At 37.0% G+C, this 19,744-nt stretch overlaps 1 protein-coding gene and 1 long non-coding RNA gene across 10 annotated transcripts in view; one reads left to right on the top strand and one right to left on the bottom strand.

Moving 5' to 3' along the window:
• MCTP1 (multiple C2 and transmembrane domain containing 1) overlaps positions 1 to 19,744 on the top strand; it is a 531,315-nt gene that overhangs the window by 330,769 nt on the left and 180,802 nt on the right. For 8 of the 9 annotated variants that reach the window (XM_047859238.1, XM_047859221.1, XM_047859230.1 and 5 more), the window contains 2 exons: positions 1,587 to 1,757; positions 4,593 to 4,723. In XM_047859238.1, coding sequence (XP_047715194.1) covers positions 1,587 to 1,757; positions 4,593 to 4,723 — 302 coding nt within the window. The remainder of the gene's footprint in view (positions 1 to 1,586; positions 1,758 to 4,592; positions 4,724 to 19,744) is intronic. The other variant, XM_047859213.1, reaches the window with a different exon arrangement.
• Positions 14,452 to 16,821, bottom strand: LOC125165850 (uncharacterized). The gene is made up of 4 exons (XR_007152242.1): positions 16,696 to 16,821; positions 15,422 to 15,883; positions 14,827 to 14,885; positions 14,452 to 14,540 (listed from the first exon to the last, which is right to left on the bottom strand). It is a non-coding gene; the product is annotated as an uncharacterized LOC125165850 (long non-coding RNA).

The following is a 19,744-nucleotide window of genomic DNA, read 5'->3' as shown; positions in this document are numbered from 1 at the left end:
ACACTCTTGAACTCCACCCGTGGAGTTTACAAAGGTGTGCAGTGTGCAGGCACAGTCCTGTGTTAATATTAATAAGGCAAAGTCACAAAGCAATGTCCTGCAAAATTTGCTGGCCACCGAGGCAGGGAAATAGGCAATGTGATTTAGAGAGATTTCCATTAAAATGTTCAAATATTAAAAATATTGGTTTTTGAGGAGCATAGTTCTCATTTTGCTAATAAAACACCCTGACATGTATTACATTTTAAAATTTTTTAATGTTTATTTATTTTTTGAGAGAGAGACAGAGTACAGCTGGTGAGGGACAGAGAGAGAGGGAGATACAGAATCAGAAGCAGGCTCCAGGCTCTGAGCTGTCAGCACAGAACCCAATGCAGGGCTCAAACTCACGGACTGTGAGATCAACACCTAAGCCAAAGTCTGACGCTTAATCTACTGAGCCACCCAAGGGCCCCTGAAATGTATTGCTTTTAATAATGACAGATAAAAATGGCTATCACATTAGTGTGGTATGGAAAAGAAAAAGTAGGATTCAAGGTGGGAGAGGGAGATATACAAAATAGGCTATAACTTTATAATGGTAACATAGATGGAATTAGACTGAAAGTAGAGTTAATCTATAATTTAGAAGTGGAGTACTTTGAGGTTGAGAGACATGTTGAATTTCTTCATGAAATGACTGTAAGTGAAGAAAACATGCTTGGCAATATGAAAGATATAGCAGTTTTTATAGTACTGCTTGGTTCTGAATCCAAATGGAAAAGATTTTAACATTTTAGCTACTTGGATTTGTTGTATGTGCTGTTTAGTTCAAAAAGATTATAGAGCTGTTTTTTGTAGGCTTCCTAATGTTAAAATGTTTTACTTCATTTGCTTGTTTGAATATTGTGACTTAGCATTGGGCATAATAAAAATCATTAAAGACAATGTTCAAGTACTAGAATGAGAAACTCAGTAACACACCCACCAATGAAAATTACATACGTAATTTAAAAATTTTTGATGCAAGTTTCAGCATAAACCAGACAACTCCAATGGGCATGTTGATTTTGTTTTCTTGTCTGTGGTACTTTAAGTAGTTCTCTAGTGAGCTGAAACTCAGCTATCTCCTAACATAGCAATAAAGAAGGTTTTTAATTGAATAGAACTTATAACTAATCTGAAAAACCAACTTGTAACATGAAAGATTTTTAAAAATCATAACTAATTAAAAATTAAATATCACAGTGTGGATGAGGCCTTTGGTATTCCTAATAGTTTTTTGACACTGGCATATTTGACACAGAGGCAAATATTCTGATATTCTTGAAGTATCTACATCTTGTAATTTAAAGAGTTGGATTATTAGACCTTATTTTGAGCATTCACTTCTCATACAACAAGCTTAAATTTATCATGAAAGGATAATTTCACATTCATTAACAATTCTGTAATTAATAATAATCTGTCAATTTTGTTTATTTTCTTAAATTGTAACTACCTACCATTTTTATTTTCAAAAACTTGTAACAGGAGAAAGGGTAATGCCAGATAAGGTATTTGGGGTTAAAACTCAATAAGCTAACTCTGTTTTCCTTTACCCAAAGTTTCAGACCCAAAGTTTACGTCTATCAGACGTACACAGAAAATCACATCTTTGGAGAGGAATAGTCAGCATCACATTGATTGAGGGACGAGATCTCAAGGCAATGGATTCAAATGGGTTGAGTGATCCCTATGTGAAGTTCCGGCTTGGGCATCAGAAGTACAAGAGCAAGGTAACCGTATCTCTCTCCTGTTCCAGCCAGTATTTGGAAGGCAGTGGTTGGTTAATAGCCATGGTTTAGGAGATAAAAACACTAGATACTTTTTCAAATGCTTAACAGAATTTCTTTTGAATATCACGTCAGCAAACCAGACCAATAACTATATTATCACATTTCTTACTCAATGTGCTATGTGACCTTGCATAAAGTACTACTCTGTCTCAATCTCACCTATAACACAGGGATAATAGTTGGAACTATCTCTTTAAAAAAATAACAAGCAATCAAACAAAACAAAAAAGGGCTGAAACAAACCTAAGTCGATGGCCTGGGACATCAAGTGCTCAAAGAGTGTTGGCTACTATAATTATTACAGTCAGTACTGGTATCAGTGCTACAAATAGCCCTGTTTTACATACCATAAAAATCTTTGTTCCTTACTCTGAAACGTTTTATTCAAAATGACTTGCACCAGTGCAGATTGCAATTTTTGTTTGTTTGTTTTATTTCTTTAGAAAACAAAGGGCCAAATTCCGCTGTATGCTACAGGGCAAGTTACTCTGCCATTCCATGTCCCAATTTCCTCATCTGTAAGATGAGTGAGAATTAAAATAATGCCTGCCTCGTGAAGTTATTGAGAAGATTGAATAAATATATGTTACGCACGTGAAGGGCTTGGAATACTGCCTTGTCCATAATAAATAATAAATGGTAGTAGCAGCAGGAAGAGTAGCAGCCTTAAGAACAAGATATTGTTTAACAACAATTATATTAATAGTAATAATACATTAAATAATCATATTAGTGTCATATTTTTGATAGAAGGAATCATAATCGGTAAAGGTCATAGTAGTCATAGTTATATTTGGGACACATGTCTTATCTGTGTTGTATCCAAATAAAACCTCTTTGGGGTGCCTATCTGGCTCAGTCTGAAGAGCATGAAACTTTATCTCAGGGTTCTGAGTTGGAGCCCTACACTGGGTGTAGAGATCACCTAAATAAATAAATTAAAACTTTAAAGAAAAACAAAAAACAGCAAAAAACAAAAACAAAAACAAAACACAATACAACCTCTTTAATGATCAGCTTCTACAGCTACTATTCATAGCTTGAAAACTCATCCTATCTATCTTGTATTAAAAATCACATTCTACTTTGATGAGAATAATTTCACTTTGACATTACCATTTTCAAGAACTTTTGATAAACAGCCTGCCTAGCTTCCTTCTGGCACAGGAAGTTTTCATCAGTAACTAAGGGGGTTAGTAATATCACAGAGCTGACTCATTAGTAGGCAGTGAGAATTGCTCTCAGGCTGATTGGTTATCTTCTTGAATGCCCACGTGGAAGGGGAAAGCATCATTTCTGACCTGAAGGAAAATCATATAGGGAAGACCATCCTAAAAAAAGGAAACTGAAAAATTAGGCTCTTTATGGCCAAATAAGTAAGATAGACCATCCCCAAAACACCACAGAAGTGCATCTGAGCCCAATAATGAGAGGTTTGAATTATCATAGGATCCATCTAATGCCATCTTTTTCTTTTTTTCTGCCATGGACTTAAAAACATATTTTAAGGAAACTACTGATTCCAAAAATAGGTACCTATGACCACTTCTGTCTTGTCCTTTATCAATTAACATCATCTCTGTGTTCTGGTAGGCTTAAAACATTACTTATTTTTTATAGTTCTGCTCTTTAGGTATGAAATATGAAATCTAGCTATGGACATGTGTCTCTCTTTGCTCTTTCCTTCCATGATATATTGCTGATTAATTTCAGATTATGAACTTTAAAAATTGTGATTCATTTGTATTACCTTTGCACATAACATACTTCATTGCTTTCAGAGTCTTTACATCTGAAGATTTGTCTCTCATACATTCAAAAGAGAAAAGGCCATTGCATGCGCTCCTGCTAAAAAGAAAGAATAGGGAAACAAATATGAATGTTTTTAACCCAGTGGTGAATGAAGTTTCAAAGCACATCAGTATGGGTCACTTCATTCATTGATTCTACCAGATGTCTTATCTGAATGCTTGAAGTTACACAATTGCACTTCAGATAGCTTTCTGGTATTTGCAACATAGAAATTGTACACACACATTCATATTAATTTACAAACATTTTTGGCAGATTGTTTTGGGGAAAGAGACCTGAAGCTCTAATCAAAGACCTGAGTTAGGGTCTAGATACTAAAACGTAATGATTTGGGGTTGGTCAGTAAAACTCCAGGTCTCAGTTTCTCCAGATATAAAATCAGATGAAACATCAATGCTATGATTCCAACATAAATATTTGCCCGACCACCCCAGAGTTACTTGCTGTTTCCTCCTGCTCCCATAGAACTTCACTGTCTGTTGTTTCATTACTATTTATTTTTATTTTTATTTTTACAGATTTAGCTCAGAATTCCCTTGTGTGTAGGGAGTAAGGGAAAAAGAACTCTGGGAATCCACATAGTCCTTTTTTAGGAGATGACAGGCTGAGAGTTATGTCTTTGTGCATTAACTGGTTATGTAAAATAAATGCTAGTATCTGAGTGAGCCATTTCATGTATAGACTATTTGCCTTTTCTGTATAATTCATATCTCTCATCTCTTATTCAAGATGATGAAGGTATGCCCTTTGGTTTTCAGGACATATCCTTTAGGGTTCTTTCAGATTATATGCAGTAAGGTTGCTAAAGAGCTAATGATTCATTTCCATCACTTCTGGAAGCTTTTGTTCAAATCTCACATATACTTTTGTAGATAGTACCTTGATTTTGATATAATGTCTCAAAGTTAAATATTTTTAAAAGACTTATATTTATAAGACAGTAATTACTTTTTGGTTTTCCAGATTATGCCAAAAACTTTGAATCCTCAGTGGAGGGAACAATTTGATTTTCATCTCTATGAAGAAAGAGGTGGAATCATTGATATCACTGCCTGGGACAAAGACGCTGGGAAAAGGGATGATTTTATTGGCAGGTTTGTACGACTTGGTATCTTTGGTTCATCCTAGAGAGGGTGAATTTTTTTAAAAGGATAATCGCTTTCTGTCTAGTTATTGTAACTGATCTTTTACCATTTTGAAGGAAGGGATCTGACCAAGGTAAAGCAATGCTTGGGTAAAGTGAAAAATAGATTTGAAGACTGACCAGTAGGTGGCAGTTTTGACCAGTCCATGGACAGGCTATCTGAATTTGATATCCAGAAATTTTCTCCAGATGTCAGAATATTGTGTGTAAAAGTTATGGGAATTGAGAACGAGGAATCTCATTTGATCAAGATACTTAAAGAAACAAAGAGCTCATTCATAGTCTGTAAAGTGATCTAAGATAATATTACTTTTCATAAAGCATATTGTGAGACCATAAAATGCATTGTTTCCTACAACCCCCCTTCAAGGTAGAGAATCTTTATAATCTCCGAGGAGTTCATAAATCTGTAGAGCTCTCAAGTTTTAGTGATGGAAACATGTAAGAGAGACAGATCCATGTTAATCTAATAATGCAGTGAAGGAAGGAGTATTCTGAGGCCTAATGACATCTCTCCACAAAGACAAGGTTATTTTGAATGACTACTTGAATTATATGAACTGTTTCGTTTCTTAAAATCTGTTTTTATTTTTTGATGTGTATGTGCCTTTGTAGCAAAGCATATTGAAACCTGCCTATATTAAAATAAAGTACAGTGTACAGGAGAATTTGTTGGTTTAGGAAATTCTTTCTTCATTGCAGGTCACATGAATTCCAAGTCTCTAAACACACAGCCTGAAGAAATGCATACATACTAATAATAATTAAGGAAATTTTATGCTAGAAAAGTAAGAACAGGAATCTGACCCAACATATTTATCTCTTTGTTTTTGTTTTTTTTGTGTGTGTGACTCTGATATATATTTTTTAAACAATGGTTTTCTTTATAGGATTATAAAGTGAGAGGTTAAATAGCTTCATTTATACTTTAATATTTTACTTGTAAAATGAAATGGAAAAAACTACCATAACCTAATACTGTTTCAATCCTTTTTAAAGGACAGGTCTTCACTGCATATCTTTTCCCTTTAGTAAAACACTATTTTCGGAGTTTTCTTTAAGTTTGACCTTGTTCTCTTTGGGATATACCACTAGCTTAAGTAGCAGTGTATATCTGTTGATACACTGAATACCTCTTATTATGATTATATATCTATGTTTCTATCTCCCTCAACATGCTACGAGCTCTTTCAAGTAGGTGCTGTCTAGCTGTTCCTTGAATAATTAATTCATTTTCATAATTTATGGCAACATTAGCTATATTTGGTTACCATAAGATAAATCAGTATGACTGTCATGTGTAACTTGCTACCTCAATCTCTTTACTTTATAATTATACTTATATTGGTAAGATAATGAAATCATGGCTACAACATACCGCCTTCCTGTACTTCTGGGTCCATATTACATGAAGTACATCTTATCCCTTTTTCTATTTTTTTCCTGTGATAACAGATACCCTTTTATATATTTTATTCTTTCTTTGAAAATAATTTCCAAATTTGGAAAATATGATGATTTCTCAGCCCATCTGGTACTGACCTTTACATTTTCCTCACTTTGTAATATTATGAATTCTTCAAGGGCATGGCTAATTATATTGCGGAAATGGTTGGTAGAGAGGGGGAACTGTTCATCTCATTTCACCTTGTTTCTATAGGTTTGCCCATAATTTGGCAAATTTTGAGAGATCTGATTTGAAGATCTCAACTGGCTGATCTGAAGATCATAGGGATTGTTTTTGGTAACTGGGGGAGCTAAGGAAGTCTTAAGAAATTTGGGAAGAGAAGAAATTCATTTCTGGAGCTTTGTTGTTGGTGAGCATGTGGAGGTGCTAGGAGACTGGCATGCCTGAGTGGGCGTGGAAGCTCTGTGTCCTTTCCCCCTACCTTGTCTGGGTATCTCTTCCATCTGGCTGTTCCTGAATTATCTCTTTTTATAATAAACTAGTAATCTAGTTGGGTGTATATCCACCCTTTTTATTTTTGCTAGATCTTGGAGGTGTTACCACCTGTGTATAGTTTCTAGCTTGGGCTTTGTCTAGATTGTTAGACAAGATTTTTATCTTTGTTTTTAATTTGAGACAGCATGTGTGAGCAGGCAAGAGGGGCAGAGGGAGAGAGGGAGAGAGACAGAGACAGAGACAGAGAGACAGAGAGACAGAGAGAGAGAGAGAGAGAGAGAGAGAGAGAGAATCTTAAGCAGGCTCCACACTCAGCACAGAGCCCTATGCAAGGCTTGATCTCACAACCCTGGGATTATGTCCTGAGCCAAAATCAAGTCAGACACTAAATCGACTGAGCCTGCCAGGCGCCTCTAGACAGGTTCTTTATATTATGGTTATTACACAGGAGGACCCAGCAAACAGAATCAAGGAGCCCTAGGCCCTATCACCCACACTGCCTTGATGGGCACAACTTTGTGCTCTTCTTCCTAGTACTTTGGTGGGATTAAAACTGGCTTGGGTGGTAAGTCCAAATGCTACCATTAAAGAACCATAGGGTTTTTTTAAAATTCTTATTCATTTTGAATAAATTACTTTTACCTCAAGTTACATTTTTTTTTTCTAAATATAATAAAAACTTACCCATCAGCCTCACTTTTAAAAAAAAATCCATTTTGGGGCACCTGGGTGGCAAATTCAGTTAAGCATCCAGGTCAAATCCTTGATTTTGACTCAGGTCATGATCCCGTGGTCCAGAGATCAGGCTTCCTGTCAGGCTCCATGATGGTCATGGATCCTGCTTAAGATTCTCTTTCTCCCTCTCCGCCTGCCCCTCCCCAGCTTGTGCACACAAGAATGTGCCCATGTTCTTGCTCTCTTTCTCAAAAAAAAAAACAAAACAAAAAAAAAAAACAAAAAAAACACCATTTTTGGTCATATGCCAAACATAACAGCCTATAAAAGCAATTTAAGCCAAAAAAGTTTTAGAGTCCACAAAAGCACAGGTGTAGGCAAGATGACTCTTTAGGATGCTTTTGAGTATCAGTTAAAACCCCTTTACACAATAAAGGGGGTATTGTCAAATTTTGAGGTAATCACATATGTTCAGTAAAAACTTGTTGTATGCTCGGCCAACTTAACCAAGGTGCCTGTTGCAGAAAAAGGAAATGACTATGGTAAATCATTATTTCAAATCTATTCAATGTCCAGATAGCACCAGCAACTCAAGGTCTCTACTTTATGTTTATTAAATTATACTTTAAACACATCCTGCCCTTGAAAAGCAAGGTATTATTATACCTAAGTGGTAGGCAGAATAAAGTCGCTGTGTTTATGTGAAGGTTGTGTAGTTACATTGGAAATAATGCAGATTGTAATAAAATTCCTCAGTTCCTAGGGTAGGTTAGATGAGAATTCCTTCCATTAAATGAGAGTTCTAGGAGTAAAGTAATAGGAGTAAAATCCATCATGGTCTTCTGTCTTGTTTTGCAAGCTATCATCACAACATTTTATGCCCTGTTAACATTTATTTATTTATTTATTTATAAATATTTTTGCATGTAACTAATATAAATTTAAGGTATGCAATAGCTGATTTGTGGCATTTATATATTATAATATGATTGTCATGGTAGCTAGAGTTAGCACCTCTATCACATCAAATTATTTCTTTTTTGTGATGAGAACAGTTAGGTATGTCTGTATTAACTTACAAATTAGAGACTATTCTGGGAGTTGGCTGGTAGTTGGTGAGTAGATTTAAAGTTGGCCATGAAGGATAATACTGTTATTTCCATGACTGTTATTTTTTTTTTAAGGATACTACCTAAATTCAATCCTACATTTGAGAACAGTTGCATGGATCGGATTATCTACCTAGACTAATTTATTGTGTTATAGTTTTGTTATTGTCCACTTTATTTTCCAGTTTTGGTCACATATAAGATTTTTGAAAATGTGTTTTGTTGGGACGCCTGGGTGGCTCAGTCGGTTAAGCGTCCGACTTCAGCTCAGGTCACGATCTCGCGGTCTGTGAGTTTGAGCCCCGCATCGGGCTCTGGGCTGATGGCTCAGAGCCTGGGGCCTGCTTCCGATTCTGTGTCTCCCTCTCTCTCTGCCCCTCCCCCGTTCATGCTCTGTCTCAGGAATAAATAAACGTTAAAAAAAAAAATTAAAAAAAAAAGAAAATGTGTTTTGTAAATAATGTATGCTCAATAACAGGTTTTTGGGTTTGTTTGTTTGTTTTTTTTTTTTTTCATTACAAAGACAAGGCTGGCTATGAGTGAAAGGGCCACTTGCAAATTTGGAGTGTTGATACAGTGGAAGCTATTTAACACTGAACATTGCCCTTTCCAGTTCTCTCTTGAACCCATGCAGTCAGGCTTATGCTGCTAATAGTCCATACAAACTGCTCTTGTCAAGGTCCCCTGTGACCACTGAGTTGTTAAATCCAATGGCCGATTTTCAACCTTCATCTTAATTTCATCCAGAAGTAGTACTGGACTTGGCTGATTGCTTCATTACCTTAAAACACCTTTTTCACTTGGCTTTTAAAACACCAGACTCTTTGTTTTTCTTTTACCTCATCACTTGTTCCTTCTTGGTCTCATTCACAGAATTTTCCTCATCTCCCTGCTGTTTTAGTTCTAGAGAGCCTCAAAGCCCACTCCTTGGGCATCTTCTCTGTCTACACCTGCTCCCCTACTGATTCCATCTACTCTTGTACTTTCCATACTGTCTGAGATCAATAATGACAACGAGCTCCACTCCATAACTCTTCTCTGAGCTCCAGATTCCACATCACCTCCCTGCTAGATATCTCCCTAGAATGCCTAATAGAATTCTTCAGTTTAGCAGGTCCAAGGCCAAACTTCTGATACCCAATATCCCCAAATCTTCTCTGCCTTTCAAATTCTCCCGTGTATTACTAATGCCAAAACCATAGAGTCCTATTTGCTTCTTTTCTTTCTCTCACTCTTATGAAACCCGTCAGCAACCTACCAATGATTCCTTTGAAATGTATTCAGAATTCACTCCTGTCGTTATCTTGATCATAATAATTCTGGTTGAAGCTACCATCAACTCTCATGTAGACAATAGCCATAGCCTCGTGTTCTTCCTTCCACAGAAAACAAATAAAATAATTTGACTCCTCTGCTCAAAACCCTTCAACGTTTTCCCATCCTAATCTGGGCAAAACCTGGCTAAGTCCTTATAGTGGCCTATAATGCTTCTCATGATCCAGCCCCATCACCACTCTACCCTGAACTTCTGCTGTTCCGCCCCTCTCTCCCTCTACTCTTTTCCAGCCTCTTTGCTCTTCCTCAAGCACACCAGACACCCTCCCACCTGAGGACCTTCCCCTACATCTGTGACACTCTTTCTTCAGATATCCACCTGGATTGCTTCTTTATCTTCTTCAGGTCTCTGTACAAATGTCACATCAGGGAGGCATCCATACCAACCCTATTTAAATCCCCCCTTTCCCCTATCCTGCTTTGTTTTTCTCCATAGAAGTAACGACCATTTGACCTACTATACATTTCAGTTATGTGTTTTATCATTTATTTCCCACCACTAGAATATAAGCTTCGTGAAGGCAGAGAATATAAGCTTCATGAAGGCAAAGAGTTTTGAGTGTTTTGTTTTTTGTTCACTGTCACATTCCCAATGCCTAGAAAAGTATATGGCATATAATAGGTGTTTAAAAATTATTTGCCAGATTTTAATTTAAAGATCTGAAGTTTGATTTAATACTGAAAATTATGGCTCTTCCTTCTCTCAGTACAGTTGACCTTTAAACAACATGGGCTTGAACTACGGATGTCCACGTATACAGAGATTTTTTTCGATAAATATTGTAGAGCACTATAAATGCATTTTCTCTTCCTTATGATTTTCTTAATGACATTTTCCTTTCTCTCACTTTCTTTTTTGTGAGAATATAACATATAATACCTATAACATATAAAATATATGTGAATCATCTATTTATGTTATCAGTACAGCTTCCTGTCAACAGTAGGCTATAGTAGTTAAATTTGGGGGAAGTCGGAAGTTATACGCAGAAGTTCTACTGTGCCAGGGGGCTGGTGTCCCTAACCCCCATATTGTTCAAGGGTTAACCGTAAATTCATAATTTAACAATAGGCATCAATGCAGAGGCAATTAGAACAGTATGACTTAGTGACAGGTATAAAATTTCAGTGTAATTGAAGAAAGCTATGTATATATAATCCAAAAGGGGAGAATTAATGAGTTAAAGGTGAAAGTGCCTGAGTAATACTTATACTTAAAAAATACTGAATTGTTGCATTTTTTTTAAAAGTAGTCTACACTTTTACCCAATACTTATAACTTTTTCATCATTATTATATCCAAAGAGTTAATGCCCCCTGGTAGGTAAATTTTACAGAAAAATGAAATTACCATGAGTAGAAAGAAACAATAGTAACAGTGCTCTACAATGAATAGGGCACAATTACATTAGCTCACTTTTAGGGGATAATAAGAGTCGTTCATATTATGCCATTTTTGTAGATGAAAAAGTGAGGCAGAAGATAGATTGAGAGGTTGCTCAGCTAGTATGCATCTGGGTGATTGACCTGAGATTCAAATCCAGAACTCCTGGCTCTAAAGACCACACTCCTTTCACTTTGGTCTTGAACCCAGTATGTTCTGAAGCCATGAAGTGCTCAATAAAATGCCAGGTAGTCCATAAACCAACTCAGGTGGTCTACACAATAGTGCAAGTTTGAACAACACATTTTACCTGTCGCTGAACTACAAATATCAAGTAAAGGTGAAATAATGTTAATCTGCATGTAATTATTTAACTTTCTGATCACCTGCATTTTGGCAGGCAAGACGGACTGCCACCTTTACGATAATCAGCTAATAAATCCTCATGATTGTTACACTTTTATGCAGAGCAGTAATCTGAACAAATTGGCTGCTGACAGCTGCGGTAAATTGCCAAGAATGAGTGCTGTCAGAGAACAAGTTGTTTTTATGAACGTGCAGAATAAGTAAATCCTGTGTCAAGCAATTTTATTCAGTTGGAGTTATTTGCAACCCAATATAGCAAGATTTATGGCATTATTTATTAGTGTGCAAAATGCTTGTTTATCTTGAAAGTGGCATTGATTTGGGGTACATATATTTTCAGTTGGGGAATTGCTACTGACTTTATTTGTTCCATTGTTATTGGGGCTGAGGAGTTGGTCCTGCCCATGAGAACAAAGTGCTACAGATGTAAGCTTTGCTAGAGAGATCTATTTCAACAAAATTTTTATTAATGGTGTTTGATAAGAAAAACTTATTCCAAATGGGCAAGTTCTGGATGAAGAACAAATGCTTCCAGAATCTACAACCATAGAAATAAATCTGTGACTCTTGTGTGTAATGCCAAAGGAAACAGAACGTGGGATGTGTAGGTGCACACATATGTGTGTTCCGGTATAGCATGGCAAATGGGGAATACAGCCTCTGACTTTGGATATTAACAAAATTAATGTTCTCTGAAGGTTGAAGGTCAGTGCATTTGACACTCTATAGGCTCTGATTTGCATAGGTTCTTATTTATGATACCAATTCTCCAATAATTCTTTTACTTCCTACATAGAACGAAAACAATCCTCCTGCATTATTAATTTGAAAGCACAAAGACAGCTAGTCAGAAAATTCTAAACTGAAGAGAGTTTTTTCATGAAATCATTATATTTCACTATTTTTCTCACTGAGGATTGAGTGAAATATTTCATTAGTGAGATCGATCATATTTAAGGAAAGAATGGAATGTGTCATTGATTCTTGTCTTGGTTTTCCATAAAATCAACCTAAGATTTCAATCTATTTTCCTGCATGGGTTACTATTCTTTTCTTCTGAAGACTTCTTCCAAAAGTTCATACTCATTGCAGTGTTTCTTATACAGTGGGCAGAGTTTCCAAAGACAGCTTTCAGGCACCACCATGTGTATATTAAATAGTTTACCTTCATGTCAAGCAATGGAGATTGTCACAAGTTGCTCTAATACAGCACTCTCCCCGAACAGAGTTAAACAGTGACAACTTCTAACAACAGAAAAGCAAGAGCAGCCTGAGCATTTTGTAATGTCAGAGATGGTGTAAAAACTGCATAGTTGTGAAACTTGAAAACACGTTAGTGGTTATGGATCGAAGCCTTGAAAATGCAAAAATTCTAAGGAATTGTGTATTATATTGATCCATAGTATAAAATTTTGTAATATATCATGTGTTATTAGTCTTACTAATGTAAAAGGGTTCTCATATATTACAAAATCTCAAAAAGCTTCATAATGTTATTGTTACATTTGGTCACAATTATGTAAAATATGTGTTGTTGTTGTTTTTTAAATTACCACCCCCCACCCCCACCAAAGAAATTCCATAGAGGCTTGTCTTCCTATTCTGAAGACTTTGTTTTCAAATGTCTTGCTAATCATGATGGCTTTATAATATCATTAGCTAATACTTCAAGGCACAGCACTCACTGAACAAGTTTATTGTCAACGTAGATGTAAATTTCTATTGCAAACATTGTCTTGATAATTTGGGGTTGTTTGGGCTGAATTCTTGCTAGATCTGATTAGACCATCATTGGTTTGTGAATCAGAATGTGGCTGACATAGAGCTCAGCTAAGGACAGAAGTGGTGTCTCTGCAGATTCTTGTTTATCATTCTGCTCACTGGTGCTTGTTCAATTAGCATTATCTTCAATCCACAGTTTCTTTACTGGGATCTTTTAAAGCCAATTGTCCATTTTGTGAGGATTAGTTCAGTTAAAACTAGATTATATAATCTGTAAATCCATTTAACAAGGCATATATGAACTGCAATTCGGCGAAAGCAAGTCAGCAAGTAAGGGGGCCACTGTCTACCCCTCTATGTTATGTAGTTCCTACTCTTTCCTAAAATACTTACAGGCCATAAGTGACATACCTGATGCATGGGACACCTGTGTTAATGCATATATTAAACATTTATAAAGCTTGATTCTTGCCCTGTTTTTAAATTAAAAAAAAAAATCTCAATAGTCCTAACATTTACTCCTGCACCCCAGTGTTCTCACACGTATGTACATGTATACGTGCAGGGTGCTAAGCTCAAGAGTATTTCATCTGGGAGGAATATCACTGGTCACTAGTTCAGGCATGGCAGATAGAAGGACAGAGGAGAAAAAAGATGGTAAGAGCACTGAAATTTTACTCTGTACTCTTAAGGGAGAATGTCACCAAATAAATGTGACATATTTCTTTCATGTGACTAAATGCATACAGTTTTTTAAAAGCACAAAGAACTTTAAGCTTTCATATGGAAGTCAGGAAACTTTCAAGTTCTTGCCATCATTAAATTTCTCTGAGCCTCAATTTCCCCATTTGTGGAATGAAAGTAGCTTTGAAATCTTCAGTTTTGAGTCTGTTTTGATTCTTCTATTGATTGATGGATTGATGAGCTGGGTTCAGAGTATATAGTAAGTTTTTAAATTTTCCAAAATCAAACCAAGGCATAACAATAATAAAACCACATATTATATTTAGATACTACTTTCAACTTTTCCAAGTACTTGCTCATCTGTTACTCCTGTGTTCTTACAACTCTATGCAAAGAGGAGACATTTAAAAATATTGATTTCCATTTTATAAGTGAACAAAGCTGATGTACAAAAACTTTAAGTGACTTGCATAATAGCACAATGCTAATGAATAAGCTTTATTAAAACTTTGGTGTTCTGAACCCCTGGTCGCAGAGTCTGAAGCCATTTGAACTTTGTTCAAGGCAACACGCTGAGTCTGTGGTAGTTCTGGGAAAAAGGAGATGAGAAATTAGTGGGCTTAGAATGACTGAGTTCCTAAAATCTAATAGAGAATACATAACAGAGGCCTGACACACTTAAATAGTTCATGAATAAATGGGTTAATGAGTGAGAGAAACAAGTATTGAAAAGAAACCAAACCCCTTTCTAGGGGGATAATAGAGGGTGGTAGAATGGGCACATTACACACTAGCCCTGGTCTGCTACTGTCACCGTGGGTAAATTTTGGACCTCTCTTCACTTCCATATTGTCCATAAGTACTTCAATACTTACAAAGCACCAACTATATTCTGGGTGCTGTGCTAGACGCCTGCCATTGAAGTCTCAGGATACTGGCAGAGAAAGACAACTGCAGGTTATTTCATTGAGAATTATTAAACTTGGCAAGCAAAGATAGATATATCAGCTCAGGCAGAGGGTTGCTTTATCCAAACACAAAGAAAGAGCTACACCCTAGCATGGATGGTGGGAGAATCATCAGCTGTCTGCAATGACTTGAGTCATAAGTATGAGTCAGCCAACGACAGCTGATGGTAAGTCATGGAGTGCACCATTGCCTTGTTAAGGATATTTCAGAAGTGGTGGGAACCTAGGGGAGGGGTGTAGTTAGGTTTGTGTTTTAGACATCTGTTACTGAGGGGATTGAATTGTGTCAATGGTTTTCACATTAGCCAAACTCCCTAAAAAAGAGAGTTTGAGGCAATGATCAAGTTCTGATGCTTTATTGGGAGATAGAACCCCGGGCACTGAGAGTGAGAGACAAAAAACATAAGGCAGGGAAGAGTAGGAGGCAATGCAAGGCAGTATATTGGTGGGATGGCCACTGTTTCCTGAGTTTCAGATACAGAGCTGGTTGCTATGCACCCACCTGGCCACATGTGGACAGGTAATCTGGAGAATCATCCTTTGAAGCAGTCTGTGAGAGGGAGAGTGTTGTGGGGAGTTATCTTCCCAGCTCCTATTCCATTAATCTAAGTTCACCCCACCAGAAGGCTATTGTTGCATCTTGTTTCTCTGGCTCTTGATCAGGTAACCAGATCCCACAACCCACCGTATGGCTTGTCATCCAAGTGAGGAAGTGATCTGAGAAGTCAGAAACTTGGGACATGTGGCCATTAGGCCTAGATGCACAATGGCAGCCAAGGGGAGTGCCCAGCTTATTTTGGCAAGTGAAAGTTGAGTCAGTCCTAGATGGAAGCTCCATGAGGACTCAAGCGCAGTTAATCGGTCATGATGGTGGGCTGAAAAGCAGACCCTCAGCCAAAGTCACAGTTGAGGCAAAGCAGGCAGCGGATGACCCAGACCCAGGAAGCCTTGGTTTCAGGAGAATCTAAGGGAATGAAAAGATGTATCCAATAAGTTTTCAGCTTACATGTGGAACCACAATATGAAAACAGATGTATGTAAGAGAAGCCGTTCTTTGAACTAGAGAGGAGAGTCCACACCCTAGTTTTTCACCCTTCTCCCCTCCACGGCAACTTTTGAGGTACCCCCTTGGAAGACAGTCTGAAAATAGATTATCTGCCCTCTAGCATCAACATAAAGGCTTTTCTGGAAGATGCATATAATACATTTGAAGAATAGTATTTTGTTGACTAAAAGATGAATTTGTTCTCTTGGGTTTTTGGTTTGTGGAATTGCAAAGAAAGGATGCAAACAAGTGTAAACATGGATAGAGTTGTAACACATTGTGAAATTGGGGGTTTTCAGGAATTTGAAGTTTATCTAGTTCAATTACCTCATATTGCAGATGAGGAAACTGGAATTCAAGAGAATAAGTTTTCTTGGGAAAGGTCACACAAGTAATTAGTGACAGATGGAGGGCTGAAATGAAGGGAATCTGACTCCCTATCCTGGGCTCTTTTCCCTGAGTACATATCTGCGCATGTACTTTGGGACTTCATGAATTTGCTTCATTCTTTAAATTTTCATTTTCACTTTGATAACAATGTCAAACCATTAATTTATGCCAATTCTGACCTCCAGATGACCACCAAGGACTTCTATATCCAAACCGTAGTGAATCCTTCCATCCTTTAGGAAATAACAGTACAGGGGAGCTAAATACAGGTGAATCTGCCTGTTGGGCTGCTATCCCAGATTACCACAGACTGTTAAAAACAACAGAAATTTACTTCTCACAGTTCTAGAAGCTGGTAAGTCCAAAATGGAGACACCAGCAGATTCTGTGTCTGGTTTCCTGGTTCAGAGACTGCTGTGTTTTCTCTGTGTCCTTACATGGCAGAAGGAGTGAAGGATCTCTCTGGGGCCTCTGTTATGAAGGCACTAATCTCATTCATGAAGAGGCACTAATCTCATTCACCACCTTCATGACCTAATCACCTCACAAAGGCCCCACCTCATAATACCATCACATCGGCCAATAGGTTTCAACATAGGCATTTTGGAGACAAACACTCAAACCATGACACTGGTCTGTAGCAATAAGCACTGAATTTGGAACAGACTGTTGTGGGAGTTCTGTCTTTGTACATATTTATTCAACAGCAATAAAGGGGTAGCAAAGACTTTTTTCCACAAAATTCCAGCAATAATTTGTTTTAATACTCACTTAATGCAGATTTCAGTGGTGCCATGATGCTAACTTCATTCTCAAGTTAACAAGACAAGTTGGCTCAGTTATCAGGCAACATTTCATTTAAAATACCATCTGAGGATTACTCCTGAGCAGAGTTTTTGGATGAAGAGTAGAGCTGAATAACCCCAACTAGCAAAGAACCCTGGAGTCATTAATACTCTCTTCAATACATTTATATAAATAAGCATTTTCTATGTTAGAATTATTAAAGTCAAAATTCTGAAACATTAAATATAGGATAGAATCTGAGACCATTTCTACAAGAATACCCAATACTGAAACTTTAGTTGCAGCAGAAAAGCATAATGTTCCCTGTAAATTTACAATGTTAACTTAAGTTTTATTAGTTTCATAGTTTTAAAAATTCAATTTGTATATTTTCTGAGTTTATCTTCTTATAAAAGCAATAATTTACAGTCTTCTGTAGTTTATATATATTTTAAAAGTATAAAAACATAATTCCATGCTTCAAAACTGAAAAAAAATTCTGTTAAAAACAAGTCCAGATATTACCCAGTTTAATAACCAATGCAAATAGGCACACTTCCTCCTGGGATACATGGTTACTTAGTGAAGGCTAGTTCAGGAAAAAGCCTAGATCTTGGATTCCATTGTGTCAGATTCAGGTCCTAGCTCCGCTGATAACTAACTGTATAGCTCCATTAAGTCATGTATCTTCTCTGGCCTTCAGTTTTCTCTTTGCTAAATTAAGGAGATTGTAAGGATCACAAATACCTATGTCTGTTGGAATCAGATACAGAGTTAAGTGAAATAGACCAGTTGTAAATAATAGACAGCATTAGGGATAGTAATTAAGTCAGAGGACATTTGCTCTGTCTTAAAATGTTTTTAATTCAAAACTTTTTTAGCACTACAAACAAAAACAGTATATCCATGGGCCAGATTTTATCTGAAAGTTGCCAATTTGCAACTCTTGGACCAGAGCATCTTTAGAGAACCTTCCCCAAGTGTAGAGCATAAAATGCAATGACTATAACATAAATGAGGAGTAGGCCAGCATCCATATGACCAGTGTAAAATGGTAATAGCCAAAGAAGGAAATCTTCCAGAAAGCTGTGATGTATTTCAAGAGTGATACAGTGTCACACAAAAGAGTAAGGCGAGGATGAGACTGGGAAATGCATGATCCAAATGAGCAAAAGATCTTTATTCTTCCCAACTTTATCCAACCAAAAGTACTGTGTGAATTGTAATCCCTGTTCAACTCTCTGGTATCATACTCCCAATCTAATCCAAAGACTCGTTTACATTCAACAAACTCCAGGTAGGCACTATGCCAATTGCTGGAAAGATCTGTAGAAAATCATATTGATGTTCTTCCTTTTTATTAGAAAATGCATTTGATTGGTTGTCTTTCACCATTCCATTTTTCTCCTCAATTTGTTCCAGGTGTCATTGACAAGAACTTAATTCCAGTTAAAATTATAATATTAGACAAGGAATTTGGTATGTGTTTTCCAGTCTTCAGAGTTTAAGGAGAGAGCATGAAAGTATTTTGAAATGCATGTTATATTCGCAGAAACAATGAGGTTATTTGATATATGTTCTCACTTTAGGAAGATGTTTTCCAGACTTGGTACAGACTCTGATTTCCTGCTCTCAACAGTTAGCATTTACACACACGGACTTTCTGTCACTGACCAGGTCGTTTCCTTTTCTTTTGTTTCTGTACTCCCCTTCCTCTCAGATGTTTCTAGTCCCAGCTACCTCTCTTGTCATTTTTGATTGGCACAAATAAAAGGAAAATGTCAGACTTTGGTTCAGTTTCTAAATTTATGCATACTAAAGAGATGTTTGAAACCACCTATAAGTGTTAAGACCCTATTTCTAGAAAATTTAATCTAAAAGCAAAACAATAGACAATAAATCAAGTAAAGAATAAGAAGGAGCAGGGTGCCTGGGTGGCTCAGTTGGTTCAGTGTCCGACTCTTGATTTCCACTCAGGTCATGATCCCTGGGTTTTGGAATCGAGCCGCTCAGCAGGCTCTGTGCTGAGGGTGGAGCCTGCTTAAGATTCTCTCTCTCTCCATCTGCCCCTGTACCCAGCTAATTCTATCTCTCAAAGAAAAGAAAGAAAGAAAGAAAATAAAAACAGAAGAAGGAGCAAACATTTAATCTGTCCCTGATGGCTGACTCCCCTGTTTATGATGTTACCACATTTATTCTTATAATAGGCTATTCCCTGTTATAAATTCCTTCTGTTCATATCTGCCCCCTCTTTCTCAGTTGATTGGCTTTGTGAGCACCTCAGTATCTTTCTCTTCCAAATCAGTTGACATTTTTATGAAAATAGTGTTTAGCTCTGAGTAAGTAGGTTCTCATGCATGGGCTGCCATGGGGGTGCCTGGGTGGCTCAGTCAGTTAAGTGTCCAACTCTTGGTTTCTGCTCAGGTACTGATCTCACCATTTGTGGGTTCGAGCCCCATGTTGGGCTCCACGCTGGCAGTGCAGGGCCTGCTTGGGATTCTCTCTCTCCCCTTCTCCCTGCCCCTCCCTTGCTCTCTGAATGAATAAATAAATAAACAAACAAATCAAGCATGGGCTGCCATGTTATGAAACCTGTATTAGAAC

The sequence above is a fragment of the Prionailurus viverrinus genome, chromosome A1 (assembly GCF_022837055.1).
Source record: "Prionailurus viverrinus isolate Anna chromosome A1, UM_Priviv_1.0, whole genome shotgun sequence".
In the NCBI taxonomy this organism is placed as follows: Eukaryota; Metazoa; Chordata; class Mammalia; order Carnivora; family Felidae; genus Prionailurus; species Prionailurus viverrinus.
The sequence above is the reverse complement of the archived record's forward strand: the minus strand, read 5'-3'. Positions and strand labels throughout refer to the sequence as shown.